Consider the following 25,116-nt stretch of genomic DNA (forward strand, 5'->3'; position numbering starts at 1 on the left):
GCAATTAAAACACAAATCTTCCTGAGAGACGATAGAAGTCAGTAGACATCATTATTCTTTGTAAAAAGTCTCTGGAACAGGTCATTAAATCACCCTGTCTTCTCATCTCCAGGCAAATGGTGCCATTTATCTAAACGGTCTTCCCGGTCACATTGCATGCTCCTTTGAATTTTCTCTGAATGTCAGTCACTCTTCCCCTGGATTGTGCCCCCATTTACCCAAGGAGCCTATAGCTGAATGAACTCAAAGACCTAGATGTTGTAATTTGTCCTTTGTTTTATATTAAGCTGAACTGTAGACACTTGCTGGTGGCCAATTATGTACATGTATTTGGGGAGACACTTGGGGGTTGAGTCTAGGGCCTAGGGAATGCTAGGCAAGCATTCTACTACTAAGATATATCCCCTTACCAAGCTACATTTCAGGATGTGATGGTATATGCCATCCATATATGATCCAGTACTTAGAAGGTGGAGGGAGACATGGAGCCCAAACATCACGGTTGTCATTGGTTACAATGCAAGCAAGTTTAAAGCTAGCTTGGCCTACATGAGACCCTGTCTTTAAAATATATATTCTATTTAATATATAATAATATAAAATATATATTCTATTTAGTAAAAAAATATAAAAACCCTGAGTGATGAAATAATTAGAGTTTCAAATATAAAGAATTTCAAGTATTAGACTATGTGGCCCAGAACGGAGAACACAATCTCTGTTTAGACAACGCAGGGCTCTAAGGTCTAGGATTAAGGAAAAAGTAAAGTAAGTTTTCAGTAGTGAGATCTGTATGAAGATGCGCCTGGTGCTCCATGCAGCAGTTGGTTACCGTGCCAGGCACTGATGCTGTCTTCTCTTCTGGAGCCTTCGCACCTTGGGAGAAGGCAGCACTTCAGCAAATCTCCAACAGGGAGAATCCATTATGTTAAAAATCCTTAGTATAGCATTTGACAATTCCAAGCAAACACTCAGTAGACATTTTAGCTATAAAAATTGTTGAGGTGACTGCCCATGAATTTATAAGTTGCCGTTGGTCTGGTGAGAATCAGGAAAGATGTTTAAATTTTCAAAACCTATTTGAAAGTTTAGAACTGGCTTTTGTCACTAAATAATTAAGGTGGATAATGACATCTTATGCTAATCAGTACTGGTTTAGTCTTAATTTCCATTTTCTATTATTGCCTTTACATTCTCTCTTACCTTAGATTTGGGATTCATTCATCTAATTTAATAGGAAACCTGTGGGTTTACTAAATCCCAATTGCTTATATTAAATCATCTAGTAACTAACACAGAGATAGTTCATCCCCAAAGGAATGGAGCATGACCCACCCACCCCCACATGAAAAAAATGATGATGTCTTAGTTTAGAGACTTGTAAAATCTCAGTAATGGGTAATTTCTAAGTCATTGACTTTTTCCCCTTTGTGTAAGCGATTTTCTCGCTCACCATTGCACCTGCTGCATGGTGAAGGCATCTGTTCTACTTCCTTTGTCATATAAGAAAAAATTGCTCCAAGCACTGCACATTCTCACACTTCCTTTCATGCCTCTCTGTCCACTTTATTCCTTTTTGGGTCAGTCATCATGGAAAACCTGACATCCTTGGGTTCATGGCAGTGAGGCCATCTCCATTCTTGTCCCCATCTCTGAAATCCTGGGACCATTCCTTGTTGCTTTCTTTCTATAAGGTATCATGCCCCATGTGCTTTACCTAGTGATAGTCCCGTCTCATTGCCTCTGCTGAGTCAATTCTGTTATGTTTGCTTCTGAGTTCCTAATCCCCAAAGAAGGAACTTGACAAATGTTTGTGGAATCAGTAAATAAAGCTTAAGTATCGTGGGAACAAATGTTGGAAGGGCACTGTTTCTCCCCTATGGCTACCTAAGCCTTCTATGGCAGTGCAGGGTTGTGCACTAAATTCACTTGGTCCATGAAATCCACATCCTCATTCATGACCTCTTTTTCCATCACAAATAACTCAGGAATTGTGTTGAATGAATTTTTGATAAGAATGACATCCCATGGCTATATGGACTTCATTGCAAGGAGATGCTTTTTGTGTGATCTGAACTTAAGAGGGGATCCCTGTCAGTATTTGTCCGAATAATCTCTGTGAAGATCCCTCTTTCTTCTCTAGATTTGGTCCATCTATTAGTTTATCATGAGTTTTTCTGTTATCTATCGTGTTTCCTGGAGTCATCAGGATTTGAAGAAGAAATGAGGAGTAACACTCCATGTTTGCTTTTGCACTGCTTTCATCCACATGACTAAGGCAACTGTGTAAATGTCCCCTTCCCAAGTCAGATGACAACTAAGTCATTTATAAGCCACATAATGCTTCTGAGAGTGAGAGAGGACACTTATTTAATAACTTCCAATGCGTCAGCTGTGTACTATTCAGGCAAACTGGAGAACACTGTCCTCTATTTTAAAAAGTTGAGAATAAACTATAGGTATATGTTATAGAATATTAGTTAAAGATGTGTCACATTTGTTTATACTGTGGAATATTTGTTTAGTGATACAAAGGTGTGTTGAATTCTTTTATGTTGCATTTGTTTAACTCTATGAAGCTGTGTTACTGTGCCTGTCTAAAACATCTGATTGGTCTAATAAAGAGCTGAACAGCCAATAGCAAGTCAGGGCTGGCAGGCAGAGAGAATAAATAGGATGAGAAATCTGGGGAAAGATCAAGGAGTGAGAGAAGAAAAAGAAGGACACACCGGGGTCATCCACCCAGCCACACGATCAGACATGGATTAAGAAGTAAAGAAAAGATATACAGAAATAGAAAAAGGTAAAAGCCCAGAGGCAAAAGGTAAATAGCCTAATTTAAGAAAAACTGGCTAGAAAAAAGGCAAGCTAAGGCCAGATATTCATAAGAAAGAATAAGTTTCCATGTGTATGATTTATTTGGGAGCTGGGTGGCATGCCCCCAAGGAGTAAAGAGTACAATAAAATAACAGGTATGTATCTTTTTTTTTCTTTAAACAAACATCTACTGGACACCAGCATTGTGCAGAGAAACATATTAAACACTGTAGAACCATGTGTATAGCAATCATTAGGCATCATGGAGAATTCAAAGACAAATATGCTATTAGCCTGCCTACCAGGTGTTTTATAGTCTACTCCAGGAAAAAAATAAAGACCATTAAAATTACAATACAAGGAAAAGGTGATGGAGTAGGTTCAGTACATGCTTAAAAATATTATCCTTCAAATAGGTTCATGTGCTGTAGCACATTTCTTCTTCCCTCATAGTATCACTTGCAATTAGTTCAATCCTGAAGCATTCAACTGGACATGAAATAAATTATTTATATACGTGTATATATTTTTCTTTAATAGACATCACATCATCTACTACTATGTATACAAAATACATGTTCAGATAATGTAGAAGAATGAATTAAGAGTTTTTTTTAAGGGGCAGGAGCAAAGAGAGCTTTTTAAAAGCCATCTGGCAAACAAATATAGAGTTGTGCTTGCCAAAGACACCCCTCTTTGCTCAAACAGCTTGTCGACAAAGAATGAACTTACAAGATGATTATTTTTCATCTTGTGCGTCTATAATGATACAAGACATTTGATTATTTGGAAACAAGTTTAAAAGCATTTTAGTTCTTTCCACTGGCTCCTACTGTTGGAAATTCATTAACAAATGAACATTGGCAACATTTTGCCTCTTGGCGAATGTTGTGCTTTTTATGTATGAAAGTGTGGGAAGGAATGTAGGATATCTGTCAAAGGAATCGTGTTCTCAGATCCTGTTGTGTATATTAAACCCACTTGTTTCCACTTCCATACATTCTAAAGCAAAATGTCTCTCCATTTAACATTTAGATAGCGGGTAGCAAACTAGAACATCTGAATCATGTGGGCCTGCTTGAAACATTTATGGGAAAGCACTATTTTCTTCAGCAAATTTGTGTTGCTACTTTAGTTCAGCCAAAACTTCAGATTCATCCATCGTAGTGTGTCAAGACTAGACTATTGGCACACAATTCCGCCTCTCTATTCTTTGTAACTGAAAAAATAAATCACATTACCAGAATTCCCAAGAACTTATTAACATCTAGGATGTTAACATTCCTTACCAGAAGTGGTCCAGTTACTTCCATCTGTGATGATTCTAATTTGGATAAAAGTTTTCAACCTTCATGGGGAAAATATCAAGGGTAATTACCCAACATCATCATTTTGATAGGTGTATGATGATGTCCACACTGTCACAGTATTTGTTGTGCTTTGTTTTGTTTTGTTTGTTTTCCCCCAGTGGGAAATAAGGCAACTTAGATCTTTTTTACTAGTTTAGAAAACAGTGAAACAACTTCCATGGCTGTTAACTCTTTATCTGCACTTTTGGTATTTCTGATTGTGACCGCTGTGTACAGTACTTTGTGAGGTTTTAAAAGCTCTGTTTACAGAATAGATTACCAGAAAATCCTCGTACCTGACCATAGATGAATGACCATTCATAGAAGATTTGCTAATTAATTAATAAAATTTTAGTTCTTAATGCACTTCCAAACACAGCAGGATTCCATGTTTATTGAAATGGTTGACTATCTAGTTGGATAATTTTTATTTATTGAGCTGAAACTGTCAGCAGCAAGGCAAGCATTTATCATCTACCTCTAAAGTCCATACACTCTCAGCTTCATGAGAAAAGATATTTGATTTTGCATTTCAATGGACCCTTTGGAGAAGAGAATCCTATTTGCTCACAAATGCTGAATATATACTACCCATATGTCTCAGTAGGTAACATTTTTAGCTCTGTAGAGTAGTTGAGAAGCAAGTTAAGGGAAGAGTTGAGTAGGTTTTTGGAACACAAGCATTCTACAGCTTCAGTTGCCTTATTTAATGTGCCAGGCAAGAAACCATAATACTGACAAAGAAAGTGCAATGTATACACAAGGCAAAATGTATATAGTCTGATCTGATGTCTGCACCAAATTAACTGTTATCTCTTACTCTATTGCCTAACATTCATTGTGGCTGAAAATGTGTATCTAAATCCTTTGTGAAAAACAAGTATGCCAATATTGCCCAAACTCACATGATTATGATAATTACATGGGCTATTTCATTCCAGTTATACTCTAGAATCTAAGAAACGCCTGGTCAGTGTTAGCCATCTTCCATTACTGTTGTTGGTATTAATGTTGTTCATGTCTATAGCACTTGAGACCCAATTATCAATGGTTAGATAGTTTGCTGAATGGTGGTAGTCCTGGAAAACACAAGGGTGGGGGGTCATGGAAAGAGAGGAAATGTAGGGGATAAGAATAGATAGGAATCAAAATATAAATGCTGAATGAGGCATTCGTGGGCTTCCAAGTGGAATTTTCTCAGCAGCAGTTCATGTTAAAAGGCAAGAAGGTATGGACTCTGAATAAAGATATGTTTTGTTTGGGTTTTGGTTTTGGATTTTTGTTTGTTTTTGCAACATATAAGGGGAATTAGAAACCTCTCTTTGGATGCATTGACCAGGAAATGTAGGTTGCAGAATGAGCAACAGTCCAGAAAGTTGGAGGGAAATTTGATCTCCAGCTCTCCTTGGTAGAAGGGAATGTGGACAGCCTACTCTACTCAAGTTACAAACCCTAACAAATTACTAAGTTGATGTTTGTGCCCTGGTATGGGCATGGACAGGTGATGTCCTGCTGTCCTAAAGAAGTTCCCCCAGATTCTCCAATTGCCAAATTCAAGCCAGACTAAAAGCCAATGAATCTTCTTTCATAAATACTGCTGTATTCAGAATGTGGTAAATCCTGAGGCCAGAAATTGCTACTTGTTGGCGTCTGTGTTAGTTGCTATGCTGGACATTTCCAGCATCAGAGCTAATATGCTGCAGAAAATTAATGTTTCATGTGCTGCTGTGTGATGTCTGCCTTTGTCTGAATGTTCTCAAGAGTTCAGGCTAGTGGTGTGATGAATGGGATTTATGCTGGGCTCCATGCTTGTCACCAATGAAGCAGAATGTGCAAAGCCACGTGAAATAGATGGGCCAGCCTTGTTATTCTTTTTTTTTTTTTTTGGTTTTTTTTTTTGGTTTTTTTCGAGACAGGGTTTCTCCATGTAGCTTTGCGCCTTTCCTGGATCTCGCTCTGTAGACCAGGCTGGCCTCGAACTCACAGAGATCCGCCTGCCTCTGCCTCCCGAGTGCTGGGATTAAAGGCGTGCGCCACCACTGCCCGGCTTCTTGTTATTCTTAGTAAGAGTTTAGCTCTGGTTTTGCTGCAAACCTGTACAGACTAAGGTTCTCACCTCTCGATGAGACTCAGTCCTCCGGGATGTTTTCATTTTCTCAAAGGTTAAGTGTCCAGCTACTTGGTCTAGTCCTACAGCCAGGAAGTTGTTGAAAACAGGAACATTCTGTTTTCCCTACCAGACTACTTCCTTCATACCGGCCAGAGTTCTCATCGACTCTGGACTCTTGGCAGGTTGAATCTTCACAGTAATCCCTTCTCATTCCCATTTAAGTACAGTTAATCCCCAGGGGTTCCTGCCAGGATTTTGGTAAACCATTGCACAGGTACAGGCAAAACTGTCTCTGCTAAGAATTTTACCCCTGTGAGGACTCATAATTCCCTTTGGGAGAAATTTTCATGTAAAAATTATTTTCTGCTACTGTGCAAAATTCCTGAATTATCTTGCTTTCTTGAGCTGTTGTTTCTAATATTCTGGAATGAAGGAGGAAGTCCAAAGCCCCCCTTAGACCCAAGAGCTGTGCATTAAACTGTCAAGAATGTCAAGGTTGGCAGTCATTAGGACCCACCCCCATATGATAAAATTGGGGATACTGCCCCAGTTATACAATATTGTTCCTCTATAATCCATTTCTTTATAACCTGGTGCTTTCAGCCTAAGAAGGCTACCCTTACCTTTGTAGGCCCTAATAAGAGCTTCACTGTAACAAGGAACTCTGGGAAACCATTCTGTATTATTGAGATTAATTGCCTCATGTTTAATGTTATATGCATTTTATTACCTTCATGTGTATATGTGAGATTTCACATGTCCTGTGTGCCCATGTGTATAGAGGCCAGAAGTCAACCTCATCTATCGTTTCTTGTGAGACATCTATTTTGTTTTCTAAGACTTCATTTCTTGTTGGGAAGCATTAAGAAGGAATGCAACTAATTTGAATAAAAAAAGACAAGTTTGTTTATATATTTCTGTGTAATGTGATATGTTAAAATGAGTACGGCCTATTTCTAGTCCCTACAATGTGGAAGTTGAGATAGGTGAATTACCAGAGTCTATAAATTCGTGGTCATCCTGGGCACAAAGAGAGGTACAACATGTTTTAAATAATCCTATATCATCATATGATTCAGAATATATAAAATAAAATGATTGGATATAAATATTTATTTTCAAATGGAAAAAGATCATCTACATTTGTAAACTTTCTGAACTTAAATTGTACCTATTGTCTCAACTAGTGTCTGAATTTAGCCACTACCGTAAAAGCAATGCAGCTTTCTTTTGATGTATTTAATCACACTTGTTCCAAGACTCTGTTGTTTTTTCTTGAGACAGTCTCACTACAAAGCCTTGGTTGACCTGGACCTAACTGACTTGGAAAACATAGACTTCTGCCTGCCTCTGCCTCCTGGGTGGGTGCTGAAATTAAAGGTGTGCACCACTCATATCCATGACTCCTTTTTTTTTTTTTTTTAGACAGGGTTTCTCTGTGTAGCTTTGCGCCTTTCCTGGAACTCACTCTGTAGCCCAGGCTGGCCTCGAACTCACAGAGATCTGCCTGGCTCTGCCTCTTGAGTGCTGGGATTAAAGGCTTGTGCCACCACTGCCCAGCTACATCCATGACTCTTAAATGAATTTTTTATGTATGGCAGGTGAGACAGTTAAGATGGTTCAGTGGATTAAAGTGCTTGTTGTGAATGAAGGACAACCCAAGTTCAAGTCCCAGGTCTTACTGAGAAAATAGAGAACTGACTCCCAATAGTTGGATGTTTTCTGACTTCCATGTGCGTGCCATGGCACATATACCCCTCTACAAACACACACACACACACACACCACACACACACACACACACACACACACACACACACACTATATATATATATATATATATATATATATATATATATACACACACACACACGCACCATACATACACACACATATGCATCATACATATACCCACACCTTACATATAACACACACACTGTACACACACATCATATACACACACATGCTCACACACATATACATACATGCACATATGCATACACACATGCATATACACATATCACACCATACATACAGATATACCATACCTACATACACATATCATACATGTATACAGACACTGTACATTCACACACATGCACAAATGTCATACATAAACATATATCGTAAATATACACATACCATACATATACACACAAACACACACATTACATACATACATGCACACACTAATAATTAAACTTTTTACAGAATTTTAGATTTGTTTATATATATTCAAATCCTAGGAATTGGTATTCCTGGCACTGTGTTCCATGTCACTCAAGCTAACATCAAACTCATAGTCCTCTACCTCAGCTTCTGAAGGATGGTCTTTCAAGTGTTCTCCACCACCCTCAGCATGAAATCATTTTTCAGCTGTCAAAATTGTCCAGTACTCTACATACCTGTTGTCTAGAGTCACACACATAAGGGAAGAGAAAATGGGTGAAGGGTCTTGAAAGCTGGGGGCTTATAAGGCTGTAACTTCATCCTCAGACCAAAGAATTGGACAGAATTATTTGCAATCCTTTGTAATTTCTCCAACTTGCCTTTCATTGTTTTAAATTAGTAAAGGCATTGCTTCTAGTTTTCCCAATAGTTCTTCACCCCCAAAGCAGGGAAAATTTACATTTCCAAATGTTGCTAATGAAGGGAGAAATTGGTAATCAGTTAGTGTTGTCACACATGTACCTTGATTTGTAATTTTCTGCTCCCAAGAGGCTGAGTTCACTGCCATTGTGAATAGTAATTTATGAAGGAGAACCCACAAGGTGTTATCCTGATAAATGGAAAGCCACCATCATCACTTCCATGTGCCCATCCCATTTTCTAAGTCCTAATAGTCGGTTAGGAAGATGGAGCAATAATGGATTCTGCTCTGCCTATCACATGCATGCTTGCTGTATAGGCAAACAACGGGCTGTTCAACCACTATTACATTAGGTTGTCATCCTCTTAGCCCTTAGATGAAAACAGATTAAAACCTGCTGCCTCCTCTGAGTGGAAACAGGCTTTTGTGGAGCTACAGAATGTCTCCTTCGTCTGCTCAGCCAATAACTGACTGGAGCACAACTCTGATTAGAAACAAGCAACCAGCGTCCGTATCCATGAACAGCAAACAAGGTAGAGCATGTAGCCTCCGAGGGACACGCGTTTACTCATGAAGAAAAGCAGCACCCAGCGACCAGAGCAGCATATGGCTGCCATCCATTATCTGACACGCTCTTTCCAGCCTTCCCAGGAATGCTGAGCTGGCCACTAAGATTTGCTTTTACTTCCTGATTTTGGATACAATGAGTCTGCCAACCAGCTGTGAGCACCTCAGCCTGGGGAAGGTGGCTAGATTCCGGAGCGCTTATGTTCATGGATCGCCTTATGCAATCAACAAGCCAATTGATATTAAGCTACAGAGGAGACGGTAACTGCTTTCCTTTCTCAGTTTGTCAGTAAACGTGTGTTTGCTCCCCTTCGGGAACTGCTGTGGAGATCTGCTGAACTGGGAGTGTCGGGGAACAGGCTTAGTTGTTCAATTCAGCATACTGGGGGAGTTGGGAAAAAATTAACCTGAGAGGAAAGCTGACAAATACTCTCAGTTTAGTTTAGTTTGGCAAAACCTAATCCGGTTTCAAGGTCTGTGGATTTTCAGAATCCAGGAAGCTGTTCATGTCAGTGTTACCACCAGAATCATCCGAGATGATCATTGGAAAGGGGATTAGCAAAATAACAGACTTGTTTATTAGCAACACTTATTTCCAGATACTCAAGAGGCCAGACTCTCTCCTTAATGGCTACATCCAGTAACAAATGTGTGATACTTCCATGGGAAGCATACCTCGCCATGTGGTCACTCCAGAAGAGACCGGTGGGTTTTGTTTCCTATCGAGAAGTTGTAATTTCCAGATTCTCCAGTATTCTGCTAACTCATGTTCCCCACCCCTCCCCAGCCCGTTCCCGCCCAGCTACACAGGCAAACTTGCCCTCTGTTATTGCGAAGTTGAGCTCAGTGGTTCCAGAGCAAGGGGCTGTCTGCTAAATGGACCCTTTCTCTTCCCACAGTTTCAGTGCAGCGGCGGAATAGAGGTGCATGTGACTAACATGTCTGGAACTCATCCCTCAGTGCTATTTTAAACAAAATTGTCATTTTATTTGGCATTTAACAACGAGCTAGAAGGATTGATAAAGATGTTCCATTTCCCTGTGAACAGCAATGCTCCCAATTTTATGAATTCCGAGGATTAAAAAAAATGAACTTTGGAAGGCATTAGATATCACCTCAATCATCATTGTCTTACCTTTCCCTTGTTGTTTTTCTGATATTATACACACATAGACATATATGTATATATGCGTGACTCGCCAAACATACACTTGGCCAGATTTGACCTTAATATAAATAGTATAAACATGAAGGAAGATTTAGGTTGTAACTTGTCCTTGATGGAAATAAACTTTTCTACTTCAGGAAAGATTACTATGTTCCCTAGAATATCAAGTCTTTCCCACTCAGCTCTGGCACTATGTAAATTCATGGTGAGTTACACCTATGAACTCTTATCTAAGCTTTATTGCAATAACTGTATCCCAAGGCCCCAACATGGCATGGTCACTGTCAGTTGCCTCACACTTCTACTACTGGGTGAAAACTCACACCCACACCAGCTGCCAAAGTCAAGTGTAAATGTATTCGACTGCCCGACCCCGTCGGGCAGTAATCATCTTTTCATTATGTCAGCTTATATTTCATGTAAGTGTGTGTGTGTGTGTGTGTGTGTGTGTGTACTCAGGAAAGTTCAGACTAGTCCCAATTAATTTTACTTACTTTTTAATTAAAAAATCCAACATGTATTTGTTCAGCAACAAAGATACAATTTAGAATTATAATACTCAATTAAAAAAAAAACCAGCAACAACAAAAACCTTGATGAATTGTCTCTGAATCCACACATACCAGGAATTTGAAAATATTAGGAAACCCTATTTGTTTGGTTGGTTTTCATTGTGTGTTATAGTTTTAAAATTAAACGCCACAATGTATTTTGCCAGAAAGTAGTTTTAAAAGCACCTGATAATAATCAATAATCAATGACATAGACCTTGGAATTTGAATGAAAAATATACCAGATCTATCTTTTAGAATCAATTAAATGCTTTCTTCTTTAGCAGATATCTAATTAAATCTTTCTCTTTCACAACTCTGTCCCAGGGGACTGTAATATAAGTCTTTATAGAAAATAGTAGCTGGGCAGGATGCCTGAGTGAATGAAAGAATATCCGGATCCCAATTCTTTTTATTCTATAGCTAATTTTTCCCAAGTTGCAAAGTTTTAAATCTCTGATTTAAAAAAAAATCATGGAGAATTATATTAAAATCTCAAAAATAAAAGAAGTATTTAAAAAGATTCTAGAGAAATTAATATGCCTGCAATGGTGGTGCTCCATGACCCTGGGTTCACCAAAATCTACCTAAGATGATTGGTCACCTTTCAGGAAGCTTGCCTGAACTCATCTACGATTAGTAAACAGCATCTATGCATTTATGTTTATATAATAAGGCTTGTGTTTTTGGCAAATAGGAAATTGCTTTTCTGACTTAAAAATGTGGGAAGGAAGGAAAGGAGAATGTGGAAGGAAGCAGGGTGTAAAGAAAGAAAGAAAAAGCTCCCAGTGCTCCCAGCATAGTGGCACATGCTTGTAACCCAGCACTTGGGATGTGGAAGCAAGAGGATCAGGAGTTCAAGGCCAACCTTAGCTACATGGTGAATTTGAAGACAATTTAGGCTACATTTGACCCTGTATCAAAAAAAGTAAAAGCAGGCAGGGCTGTGGTGGTGCATGCCTTTAACCACAGCACTCAGGAGGCAGAGGCAGGTGGATTTCTATGAGTTTGAGGCCAGTCTGGTCTACAGAGCAAGTTCCAGGACAGCCAGGGATACACAAAGAAACTCTGCCTCAATAAATCCAGATAGATAGATAGATAGATAGATAGTAAAAATGGCAGATGTGAGAGTTTAGTCATATAATTCAAGTACTTGGGAGGCTGAGACAGGAGGATTACAAGGAGTTTGAGGTCAGCCTGGACTTCCTAATGAGTTGGAGGCCATCAGTGACTAAACAGTAAGACCCCATCTCACAAGAAAAAGGAGAGAGGCAAAGAGGGGAAGAGGGAGAGGGAGAGAGCAAGAGAGGGAGGGGGAGAGAAATAAAGAGCAGCCCTATGTTGTTTTACTCTACCCAATGAAGCATCATATGAGCTGATAAAAAGAAATCTGACTTTTTGGTGAAATCCGTGGTGGGAATGAAGTAGGGAATCTAATAGACTGGTGGCTGAGGAGCCCTCATGGGACTGGACTAGGCCCTCTGGATAGGGAAGACGGTTGTTTGGCTTGAACTGTTTGGGGGACACCAGGCAGGGGGATCGGGATCCATCCCTGGTGCATGGGCAGGCTTTTAGGAATCCAGTGCCTGTGATGTGACGTCTTGCACAGCCTTGGTACAGTGGGAAGGGGCTTGGACCTGCCTAGGCTCAGTGTGCTGGGCTCTGCTGACTCCCCATGGGAGACCTTGATTTGGGGGACGTGGGGATGGGGGGGTGGCTTGGAAGGGAGGGCTGGGGGATGGGAGGAGGGAGTAGGTGGGATCTGAGGGTGGCATGTAGAGTAAGTAGAAAATTTCTTAATGAAGAAAAATGAAAAAAAAATTCAAAATACAGTTCCGTTTAAATCCAGGTATATATATATATATATATATATATATATATATATATATATATATATATATATATATATCCTTTTAAATAGGGCTTACTGAAAGAAAAGTGTGTTAGAACACAGAACAATCATGTCGACCTTAACAATCAGCTACATGAGAGGTACAGCCCTGCGGTCACTCAATAGTTACCCATTTTTATCCCAAGTGGCAATGAAGACATTAGCAAAGCAGTAAAACCACTAAGTCTTAATTAAGCTCAGTGTTGAAGAGGATGACGGCTCCGCCATCTGGTCTTACCCCCTTCGCTGTATTTGTCCTTTCTGAAATATTTAAGCTTTTTTATTATAGTCTCCACAAACTCTAGAGCACTGTGTTTATAACTGACAAAAAAAAAATAGAACTCTTTTTTTAAATTTATGGAATTTTGTTATTTCAGTCTTAATACACAGAGGTAAGAAGGTCAGTTATCTTGGATCATCTTCCCCCGGAGTTTTTATATTTGTGAGATTCTCCCCATCCACACTGGCATGTCAATTGGTTTCGTCCATTGTTCAACTCTGGCGTAGGTAGCGATGCTGTTGAGATTTCATGGGTACCGCTTTTGTGGGTACACAATCTCACGGCAGCTCTCCTGATCCTCTGGCTCTTACAATCTTTTTCTCGCCTCTTCCATGATGCTCCCTGAGCCTCAGGTGTGCAGATTGCATTGTAAATGTGTCAGCTGGGGGTGAGTAGCCCAAGGTCCGTTGTTTTCTGCATTTTTACCAGGTGTGGATATTTATAATAGACTCTGTCCACTGCAAAAAGAAACGCCTTTAATAAGAGATAAGAGCTATACTTATTTGACTAAGGATAAGTAGTTACAATACAGTTAGACATTATACTAATTTAGGAAAGTGTCATTAGTAGGTTTTCCTCTAATCCATGGGTTGTTAGGTAGGTTCATAGTATCAGGACTGAGTCCCTGCCTATTGAGCAAGACTTGAGTCTAATTAGACAGCTGTTGACTACCCCCAGGAAGTAAATGCCACTGTTGCACTTTTGGTGATGTCTTGCTGTGCTGCTGGTCATTGTGCTGGTTTGTAGGTATCACCGTTGGGTAGGACTATTGATTGTTCTTCTCTCTTGGCAGCTTACATAGCACCTTGCCATGCTAAGAGTCTCAGAAAGGAGACTTCCTGGTCTGTTTCCGCTCAATTTTTCCAAGTTTCAGCTCCAAAGTATGTGGTATATGTGGTATCTTCAGCAACAGGGACTTACCTTCAAATTCTAGGAAATAGCCAAGAGCAGTTTCATTACCCTATAATGTTTTGAGGGTCTCTTGGACTCCCCCAACCAACAACTCAAAAGGAAGTTTCTCATGCCTGATACTGGGGTTTTGGTTAGATAGTTTATATCTCTTGAGGGGAGCATAATCACTCCAACTGATGTAATTTCACTTAGAAATGTATATACTCCCATTATGCACCAAAAGAAAACATGTACACATTGTAAACAACAAATCTTCACCAATCAGAAATTTAATTTAGACTCCATAACTACTCTGACAACAGATCAGCCTTTGATCACCATTTCCTTCTGTGTAGTACTTTTGTGAGGGGGGGCATTAAATTAATTATGTGTCTGCTTCATTTTTCTTAAGTGGGATCACTTTATTCCCCTCCAACCCAAGGACATTTGGAAAGTCTGGAACATATTTGATTTCCATGACTTAGGCTGTGATTGCTTGATTAATGATCTTGAGTATAAAAGGACAGGACTGTCTTGTGATAGTCGGACAAGCTTCCTACAATAAATAAATACTGAGCTGTCAACAAGCTGAAGTGGGTGTGCCTCAGAGTTCTCTCAAGACCTTTACCTACATTAAGACAATTACTATATTTTATGAATTCATAAAAGCAGCCCTTCTCATCTTTTATGTGATTATCGTGAAGTCATTGATTTCTTATGCTGGATAAAAAAATGGGAAATGACTCTGGTTTTCCAATAGTCTAAAATATTCAGTAATCTGAGCTGTCTTGTCTTCGGGTTCATCTAAGTTAGCAGCTTTATTGCATTTCCAGGGCCTGCTGTTCCTTCAGTAGAGGTTCTACTAAGATCTCATTAAAGAAAGCTGGATAAATGATCTAATACACACTGTGGCTCTAGGCTAGGTGCCAGACAGTGAGCCATCTCTCAAAGAGAAGTGAAAAATGCCAGGCAAAATTGTGCAGGAGATAATGGAGACTAAACTGTCCAATGTGTGTGTAGCTTGGCTGAAGTCTTGACACCTGTTCCCATGTCTGGATGTTTGGTCCTCATGACTGTGACCGTGTGAGCCATGTGGGTTTTCATCATGATCAGTTCACTCCAACAGCAAAAAGGAGGGAAACTTCAAGAGACAAGAGCAGAGTCTTTCTTTGATGAATGACCCTTCTTTTCTCTTTAACTAAAACTTCTGAAAACCATCGGAGTTCTTTCCAGTCCTTCCTGTATTGGGATGTAAGTTATTGGTAGAAACCATTTCAGTTAAAAGACACATCCCTAGTTTCTCATTCTGTCTTCGGTGTTCAAGCTGAGTATCCAACTGCCTAGTACCAAATGGTCCCTAGCAGTTTCAGACTATTTGGTACTCCATCTATTTGTAACTAAAATCTCCCGGGGACATTAACTGTTTCCTATGTCCTCAGTCATCCATGCCACAGACTCTGGAGGCCTCCAAGATGCTTCCTATCCTCAGCTTCACCACCCTCCCACTCACTACCACTTAGCCTCTCTTGCCATTGCCTCTCCTATTGCTGCCATCCATGCTGCGTCACATCCTCATCCTCTCTTGCCTGAAAGATGGGTAGCTATATAACTGATTTCCTTGTCAGCATCTCTTCCCTAGCTGTAACCCACAGATCCATTTTCTAAAACATTGTCATGATGCTCCCACGTTTGTACTAATAGCATGCTCAAAACAACCAGGATGTAGTCTCCTAGACTTCTTTTGTAAATTGCCTTGGTCATTGATACACACCCTGCACTCTAAGTGTAAGGGACTACTTGCTGTTTCCATTTATTTCTGGCCTAGAGCTTCCTTCTCCTTGTCTTTTATTTTTTTTAAGTAGTTCATGCTACAAACCATTTCCATTAAAACTTTTCCTACATTCCAATTTTGAAATTGAGGTACTACTTTTAGTTAACTTTTTTTCTTATATGGCTACTATAGCATTATCATAATGAATCTCAGTTATGTATGCATATTCTGTCTTTTCAATTTAAGATTAGTATGATGGAAACTGTTGTTTTAGGTAGATGAATTTGGCAAAAGTACACAGCATATGTTGGAATGGAAAAGATCCCTAGAAGCAAGCAATGTGAAATCCCAATGAGTACTTCATTAAAATAAGAACGCTAAGCCAGATATTTGATAGAAATTTTGAGAATTGCTAAAAAAAAAACGAAAAAACAAAAACAGGGACCCCAACACACCCAACACACACACACACACACACACACACACACACACACACACAGAAAAAGAGAGAGAGAGAGAGAGAGAGAGAGAGAGAGAGAGAGAGAGAGAGAGAGAGAGAAAGAGAGAGAGTACTTAACACAGTTACTCTAGGGATGATGTGGCCTGAGGATGAGTAATAACATGGTACACTGTAACTCCATAAATGAAGCCATGATACAAATGTTCAGCTAAAGGATATGATGTCTTGATAAAGGATGGAGGACAAGAAAAACAGAAAATGGAGTGTGCAGGCAGAGGGTATTGCTCTCCTAAAATAACTAAATGATTCAAGCATTTCATTTTGGAGAGGCATTAGGTGATAATCTGATTTATTAATGTCTTCATCAGAACTATAATTTAAAGCATATTCTTTGTATATTGCACAATTATTTCAATATTTTAAAGTACATGGTAGGTAATATTTTTCAACTGAACTTAAAAGAGAGGTCAAATTTCTAATCTATTCCTAACGACCTGGGATTAATAACAAGTCATAAATGGCAACCTTTGTACCACTTCCACTCAGCATTCACCCATAACACAGCTACATAGAGTCTGCATGGCTGCGAGCAGAGCAATAGGCCAGGAGAGATTGTCTAGAATGCCTGTTACCAGAGGTATTGAAAGGAAAGTCTACATAAAAGTGACCTTCCCATGTTAAACCAATTAGATGCTAATTTACTTAACCTCCTTTGAAACTTCAAGTTTTTTGTAGCTTTGCTTCTATATCAAACAAAATTATTACATGAAGTTGAACTATAAAGGGAAGAGTCTGCTGTCAGCCTTCCTTTGTCCACTGGGATAAATGAAACATATGAATAATGAAGTATATGGAGCTACCATAGCGCCTTGCTGTCCTGCAGAGTGTTCATGTAGAAGGTCTGGAGGTAAAGGTAAACAGAAACATGCCAACTCCATCCCAGCTTCCTTTCTATATGTCTCTGTATATTTTTAGAAAGCTTCTACAATAGTAAGTTTCCATATTACTTTGTCAAAAGTCTTACTCTCAGTTATCCCACTTCATACTCCTCCCTCTACCTCCCCTTCCTTCCCACTCGCCACTTAATACCTCACATCCCATTATTCCCCTTTCCCTCTTTGTACCACTTGGGTTTCACCTTTATTCTCTTGAAATGCCTCCATGACCCCTTACTAAGTTTCATGACTTCCTTGGGTATTCCAAATGAAACACACATATGACATATCTAAAGACTCAAAGTTAGCATACACGTATGACAGAGAATGTATGACATTTGTCTTTCTGGGCTTGGGTTACCTTATCCAGGATGATTATTGATATTTCCATTCATTTAATTATGAATTTCATTCCATTTTTCTCTTTACAAGGGAATAATGGTCTACAGTGTATATATACCATGTTTTCATTATCCATTCAACAGTGACAAGAGCACCAATGAACGTAGATAAGCAAACATCTCTGTGATAAGATTTAGAGTCTTAGAGAATATGCCGAGGAGTGATATAGTTAAGATCATATGGTACATCTATTTCTGACTTTTTGGGGAGCCTCTATGCTGATTTTCATAGTGGATACACCGGTCTGCACTCCTACCAGCAATGTACAGGATTCCCCTCTCTCTCTATGTCCATGCCATAATTTGTTTTTATTTTTTTCTAGTTTTACCCATGATTACTGGGTTGAAATGAAATCTCAGAGCAATTTTAATTTGCATTTACCTGATGGAATTTAAATAGAGTTACTCTATAATGGGAGGACAGAGCCTCTTGCAGACACAATAGACTATTAAAAAAAAATCCAAGTACCAGCAATGGGTTATCTCCTTTCAGTTATTGGTCAGTAGGATCACCCAGAACCCCCAAACATTATAAGCTATTACTATTGCTCTTGGTTACTCTCCAGAACTTAATGGTAAGACCCTATTCCTGAAGATACCACATACTTGAGTCATAAGACTGAAAAAACAACCTGGTACTTACCTTGAAGCCTTCACCCAGTTGGCTAGCCTTCATAGTGTTGAAAAGTGCTGTGCACACTACTGGGGGAAAAAATAAACAACAATCTCAGTCAACTGTGAATCCTGGCAGCTACAAAAACCACTGCCCTAGCAAGATATGCCCATTGGGGTGACAGTGACACAAATGTTATGGAAGTAACTAATCACTTTCTGAGTGAATGTACAGCCCACTCTATAAGAAATAACAGAACTGGTACTGTAAACTGAGCCATAGACTCATGATTGGCTAGTTTTTATGCCTCACAGGAAAACCTAATTCTGCTAAATGAACATAGTAGTCAACTACCCCCTGAATTCTTGTCATTATACCCGTAGATTGCTGCGTCTCTCAACCCTCATCAGGGAACTCTTTTATTTTAGTAGATGAGGATTAATACAGAAACCCACAACTAGTCAATATGAAAAGAATAAAATAACTAACTTTGTGCTCGGCTCTAAATGAGATATCTGTATCATCTGTATCATATACTCTCCCCACAGGCTTTAGAATGCCATGGAAGAGAGGGTAGAAAGACTGAAAGAGCCGGAGGTAGCAGATGTCTACCGTTAAACAGAGTTTTTCAGGCAGCGTAGGGCCATTGCACACAAGAACTCAGAGTGGCTGTGACTCTATTTACAACACCTGGACCAGATCAAGCTCGTTATAACCCCAGCACGGATAAGGGATTGGGGGGAGGGGCTTATGCAGTCCCACCCCTAGCTGAGGGGCTATTGCTAATTGATGGCTGTTGGGGGATGAAGAAACAGTTTTCTTCAAGGGTATAACCATTGAGAAGGAACTAATGCTACAGCAGATGGCCCTGAAACCATCTACAGGTATATACACAGGTAGCACTAGGTGAACTCAGTAGGTTTGTTTTTTGTTTTGTTTTTAAGATGGGTGGGAAAAATATTGTTGATGGGATAGAAGATAAATAAGAGTGGAGGGAATAGGGGTAGATTTGATCAAATTATATGCATGTATGGAATCCTCAAAAAAATACAAAGTAAATAATGAACAGTGGGCAATCATTCTGCTGATAGCTTCTGAAACTGGAGGTATAGAGTTGAAGTTGATATTGCCTTTTGTGTGACCCTCGGAGAAAAGTTGATCTGTCAAGGGAGATGGTTTTGCCAATGGTGACAAAGAGAAGGACCCCAAAGAGAAAGAATTTGTAGAGGAGGGCATTATAGGACAGATAATACCTTCCTATAATTCTACCTATAGTTCAAAGAAGATGGAATGTGTTCTCAATATGAAAAGACAGTCAGGGCTTCCTTCACAGGGCTCTCAAGGGCAGTGATAGTACTCATCCCCAGGCCTCATGGTCCCTGGGGAGACATTCCCCAAATACTCAGACTAGGCGAGGTGCCTATTTATATCCTCTCTGGGGGCTGTTGGACCTTTCTCACTATTGTATTAGCATATGCCTGTATTTTGCGGCTCTTAATCTCTTCCCACATCCAATCATGGGACCCTGAGAAGAAAGGATAAGTCTGTACTCCAAAACCACATTTTATCCCATACTTCATCAATGGCCTGAGACACAGCATCCAACCAACAAATTCCTAGGTTTTTGTTTCCTACTTAGGAATGTAAAAGTAATCAGGAGATGTAAATAAATCTATATTCTTTTGGAGATATTTATTAAACTCACCATGAATTTGCTTGATCTTTTTATTGTTAAAAAATTCAAAACTCTCTTGAAATTTCCTGAAACCTAATCTTATAATTCTATGGGACTTTACAGGAACGCAGCTCATGGCACATGGCCGCCAGTTTCCCATAATCCATGGGGGATATTAGGAGGATGTGGCATTTAGTTATTGATTTTTTATTTCTGGCAAAAGTTAGAAATGCGTATGCACAGAGACGTCTCAGATCTGTAGGACAATAAAACATTATTCAGCTGATACGTATGACAAACGTATAGTTTTCCTAAAATGCAATTAGGTTTTTGCTTCCGCCTCTCTGAAAAACTAAAATATGTGGTTTAGTGTCTCCTGGGATTTCTGAACACTGTATGCTGCTATCCCGTAGAAGATGTGACACTCAGTTACCATGGTAATCCGTTCTGATTATAACAAGAATATTATGAATGCCACCCGTTTTCTATTCTCCGAGTTTCTAGTTTTTTTTTTTTTTTCTCTTGCCTTTTTGCGTGTCGGGGTTCCAGTGGCTATGACAGGAAGAGTAGCAATCCAATTCTCTGTTTCTGTTCCTGTAGTAGGATTCAGCTCTCCCTTCAAGGGAGTTCTTGGGCATTTTGCCTTGCAGGAGATTTTGCTGACGCTCAGTTTTTCTCCTTGTTGGTGAAATCTTCTTCTCTCCAGGGGAAAATGCTTTATGCATCCTGAGGCTGATAGATCCCTGAATGGCGTGTGATGAGCCCTGAGGAAGCAGGTCGTTTCAACCTTGAGATGGCCCTTGTCTGACTCCACTATGCATTTAAAATAACCTCAAAACAGAATAGGAGGGTGACAGTTAACCTTTACATCGCTGGCAGTTTTTAAAGCTAAATTGACATTTTTTACTCTGCTACTCTAGACTGTCTATGTCAGTTTAGAATTTAACTTACTATGAAGGTGATTAGAGCTAAGTCATTCAGAGAATAATGAGGTTTCTAAGACTCATTAATCTTTCTAGGCTATTAAGGGATTTTACGTATGCTGTGACAAAGGAGGCCCTAACTGGCCCTGTGAAAGGACAATTCATTAGAGTGACACCATCCATGCACTTAAGAATGCAAATTCAAATGCATATTCTAGGCAAGTCAGGTGGACAAGAGTAGAAATTTACAAAGAGCAACTGTATTTCCTCCACCTGCCTGTCCTTGTGGTAGATCTACATTCACTCCTAAGCATGGAGTACAAAATGTGAATCAGCAGCTCTTCACATCTGAGTTCCCATTTGGTCTGTCATAGGGCCAGCACCAAGCCTTGTAGTCTGATGACTTAAGTGACTGTCTATGATAAGACACACTATTCTATACTTATGTCTAAATAAGACCCACCAATAAACTTTTTAGTAATATACCATCAAAAGAGACACTTTTAAAAATTCAATTGTGACAGTAAATGTAATTCAGCTCATTCACAAAGTTTAAGGTATTATGCTTGTATGCACTTCTAGGAAGCGCAGTCTTCTACAAAAGCTCTGTGTGCAGGAGAACTCCACTGTATAACCCACCTTAGCTATATTTCTACCAATCATTCAGCCCTATCATGCACAGAAAATTATAAGGATAAAAATGAGGATTCTACTCTAAAGAGAAATGGGAAATACTCAGCATCTACTACAAGATCCAGATGTCAGTATATTCATTCATATTTTCTTTCCCTTAGGCATTTACTTGTTCAACAAAAATGTACCGAACAGGACCTGAGGTCAAATATCTCTGTTAAGAATGCAAAACTGAGAAAGACAAAATCTAAGCCTTTAAAAAGTATAACTACATAGACAAAAAAAGAAGAAAAAATTAAATTATAACCACATAAGAATTTTCATAATCTAGGAGCACACAGAGTCAAAGTCATCACTTGGGTTCCTTATAATAGATGTAGTGAGTTACATTCTGAGAAAAGATGAAGCATTCTTCTGAGGAGTACTGGTCTTGTTGCAACATAGATTTTCATCTATTATCTATTTGTCTTCAACATCAACTAATGAAAAACTTAGGTTATGGGGATCCATAAATCATGTTCCAGGATATAAGGTTAGTTAGGGGCTAGAACTGGGGCCAATGTGTTAGTCTGTGAATTTTGTTTTCTGTATTACTTTAAGCACCAGGAAGAAGCAGAAGCCATTGTTTTTGTAGTTTTGAGAAAGTTTGGACTTCTAACTGGGGGTATCGTCAAATGCTCCATGGGCAAAGTGAGGTTTATACTCAGTTACGCAGACATGGAGATTGTGTGTGTGTCTGTGTTTATGTGTTAACATGCATCCCTGGGAGAAATCTGTCAAGGTTATAGATGTGTCAGAATAAATTAACATTTACAGGGACAAATTACGTGTGGTCAGAGTTTAAGAGGTTTGAGAAGCAATCATAGAGGATGATTTGAAAAGGGAGAGGGGACTGTACTTTCAGGGTCATGACATTGAAGCTAATATTTCCTATGACAAGGTGATGCTTGAAGGTGTTTGAACATAGAAATGATCATAACTGCTTAAGAAAAGATCAAGTGGCATCTGTGAAGATAAATACTAATTTGCCTGATTCATAAAGTGTATTTTAAGATTGGATGTACTCCTAGGAAGATGTGTCTTATGGGAAAGCACAGTGTATATGCTACCAAAAACAGAATACTGCAGGAGAAGATCCAATGTGAAGGCACGCAGCAATAATCTCTTCTAGATGAAAAACGATGCTAACTAACAAAGAAAAAAGAATGGCAGGTGACAGGTTATAGCAGACCTTTTATTTTTGTTCTCTATATTTTCTGTAATGTTTATGTGAAAATATATACAAAGCAATGACATTTGTGTTTGTTTCTGAGAGAGCAAGTAACTGTGTCTGGTAAGAATGCCTTTAGGAGAGAATGTTGGCTGTAGACCCTGAAGAAGAATTAGCAAGGCTTCACAGTATGCTTAAGGAAGGAGACAGTGCTAGATCCACCTTGATTACTGGGTCCCTAATAAATCCCAAATGACTTGTAGAAGATTTTTTTAAATTAACAGAAATAGAGATCCAGCACAGGCACAGTTTTTGCAGTGTGCTACATTATGACTCACTGACGGAGAGGCGAATTTGGAGAATGTGTATGAACAATTTGGAAGAGATAAATACATACATATCAGAGAACAAAAGGCTGAGTCAAAGATATGAAAATAGAAGAGAGCCGGCAGAGGTTCAGGGGAAATATATGCGCTTGTAACAGGCAATCAAGGTTCAGTGATTTTTCAGAGCCACAGTGATTGTTGTCCATTCGCTGTTTGCTTTTCTCCAATGCAGAACAGCACTTCCGCCCTGTGCTGTATTGTATAGATCTTTCTGGGCATATTGCACAAAAGACTAATGGTTTTATAACTTCAAAATGCGTGTCTTTATTTCTAAATATTTTATTACTGAGATCACTCCGATCTTGGCTAAATAGCAAGCTACCTAAATGGCAAGTGCTCCACGAAGTTGAATTTACTTTACAGTTGAGTTCTACTTTTTAATTCAAAAACAAAGATCAAGTCATCATCAATCTTTATATTAAATGAGCTTAACCAACAAATATTTATAATAGAAAGTTACAATTAACCTCAAGGTGTAGATGGCCTAGGCCTGATCTCCACTCTGACATCTTTCTATAGGACTGTGTGAGGGGTATAGTTGCCAGAAATCAGTAGAAACCTGCAAAGTGATTAGAATGTGTTGATGATGATAGAGCTATACAATTTTAGAATTATAGAGGACAGAGAATAAACCATCAACAGAAAGTCCTATTACCCAGTCACTGGTAAAATGGATGCTTGTGTCCGCACAGGGAAAATTAGCCTGAAATCAAATGTTCTATCATTTTCTATTATGTGGCTTGATTTTGTTTTTAAGTAATAAGTTAAAAAACAGCTTTTTCAGTTCAGCTTACTGGAAGTTGAATAGTCACAGGGTTGTCTTGTTTAGCCAGAAGTAGACATTTCTGCTACTCCTGTTCAATGAATCAGAAAGCAGTTTCATCAGTAGTTAGATACATTGCTTTCCTAGGAACTTGGGTATTTATTGAGGCTGTTTCAAATGTATTTAGTGTCTTCTCTGATGGATTTGTTTATTCTTTCCCTGCTTCTATGAGCCAAGGATGCTACTTTTCATTTGCCTTGAAGACATGGTCACCCCACTACTAAAACCTGTACAAAATGGCACTTTAATATACCATATATAATCTGGTTGTGTTATACATGATAATCTATAAATACAGATCTGTACTTAACCTATTGCTCAAGATCTCTTTTATAAAGAATTGCATAAAGGATATATAATCTATACTTTAATGAGATTTAATAGACTAAGGTAGGTCACTGTATGTTGTACACTACAATTTCTCATAAAAGTTGGGGTATCTGTTGAAGGATGAACTATTTAACAATATATAACTGCACACATATAGTTTTACTGACATCTGACTATAAATGCAGTGTCTCAGTTACACAGTGAATAGAGGCTAAGTCTGTCAAGACAGCTGGTGCAGAGAAAGGAGCACTACTCCCTAACAGTAAGGGATATGAATTTCTTTGGGGACTTTGATGGATATGGGATTAATAATATGTTTACTCCTGCCAATTGAAAACAACTGGTGGTGGAGGCCAGGACATATCTTAGTGGAACATTTACCTAGCCTGTGTGAGGCCCTGTGTTCAAAATACAACAATGAAGAAAAAAAGATACATCTAAACGAGTCAATTTTTGACATATTGTTTGTATATATAGAGTGCCTGAAGATTGATAGAATTTTATTTTTTCCTTGATCAGCGATCAGTTTTTGTAATACCTAAAAGTTTTCAAATACTTAACTATCACTGTTCTTCCTGTCCAATTAAAATCTTTTAATTACCATGTACATATGAGATCAAACATTTGGGTTGTTTTCTACAATTCTCCAGCACTGTTAGGAGCTCATGACTGGACTAGTGTCCTTCACAGAGACAAATCCAAGCAGTGGTGTATTTACTTTGCTACTACACAGTTCCCAGTT

General features: G+C 38.9%; 1 protein-coding gene across 3 annotated transcripts in view; it reads left to right on the forward strand.

Moving 5' to 3' along the window:
- Pde4d (phosphodiesterase 4D) overlaps positions 1 to 25,116 on the forward strand; it is a 698,811-nt gene that overhangs the window by 312,121 nt on the left and 361,574 nt on the right. The window contains exon 1 of one of the 3 annotated variants that reach the window (XM_052743271.1): positions 9,349 to 9,694. The exons of the other annotated variants lie outside the window; for them this stretch is intronic. Within the exon in view, the coding sequence (XP_052599231.1) occupies positions 9,570 to 9,694 (125 nt within the window). The 5' untranslated portion in view covers positions 9,349 to 9,569. Of the gene's footprint in view, positions 1 to 9,348; positions 9,695 to 25,116 lie in introns of those variants that run through there. 3 annotated transcript variants of the gene reach the window in all.

This window comes from Peromyscus californicus, unplaced genomic scaffold (assembly GCF_007827085.1).
Source record: "Peromyscus californicus insignis strain IS unplaced genomic scaffold, ASM782708v3 Scaffold_18__1_contigs__length_77618521, whole genome shotgun sequence".
Classification (NCBI taxonomy): domain Eukaryota; kingdom Metazoa; phylum Chordata; class Mammalia; order Rodentia; family Cricetidae; genus Peromyscus; species Peromyscus californicus.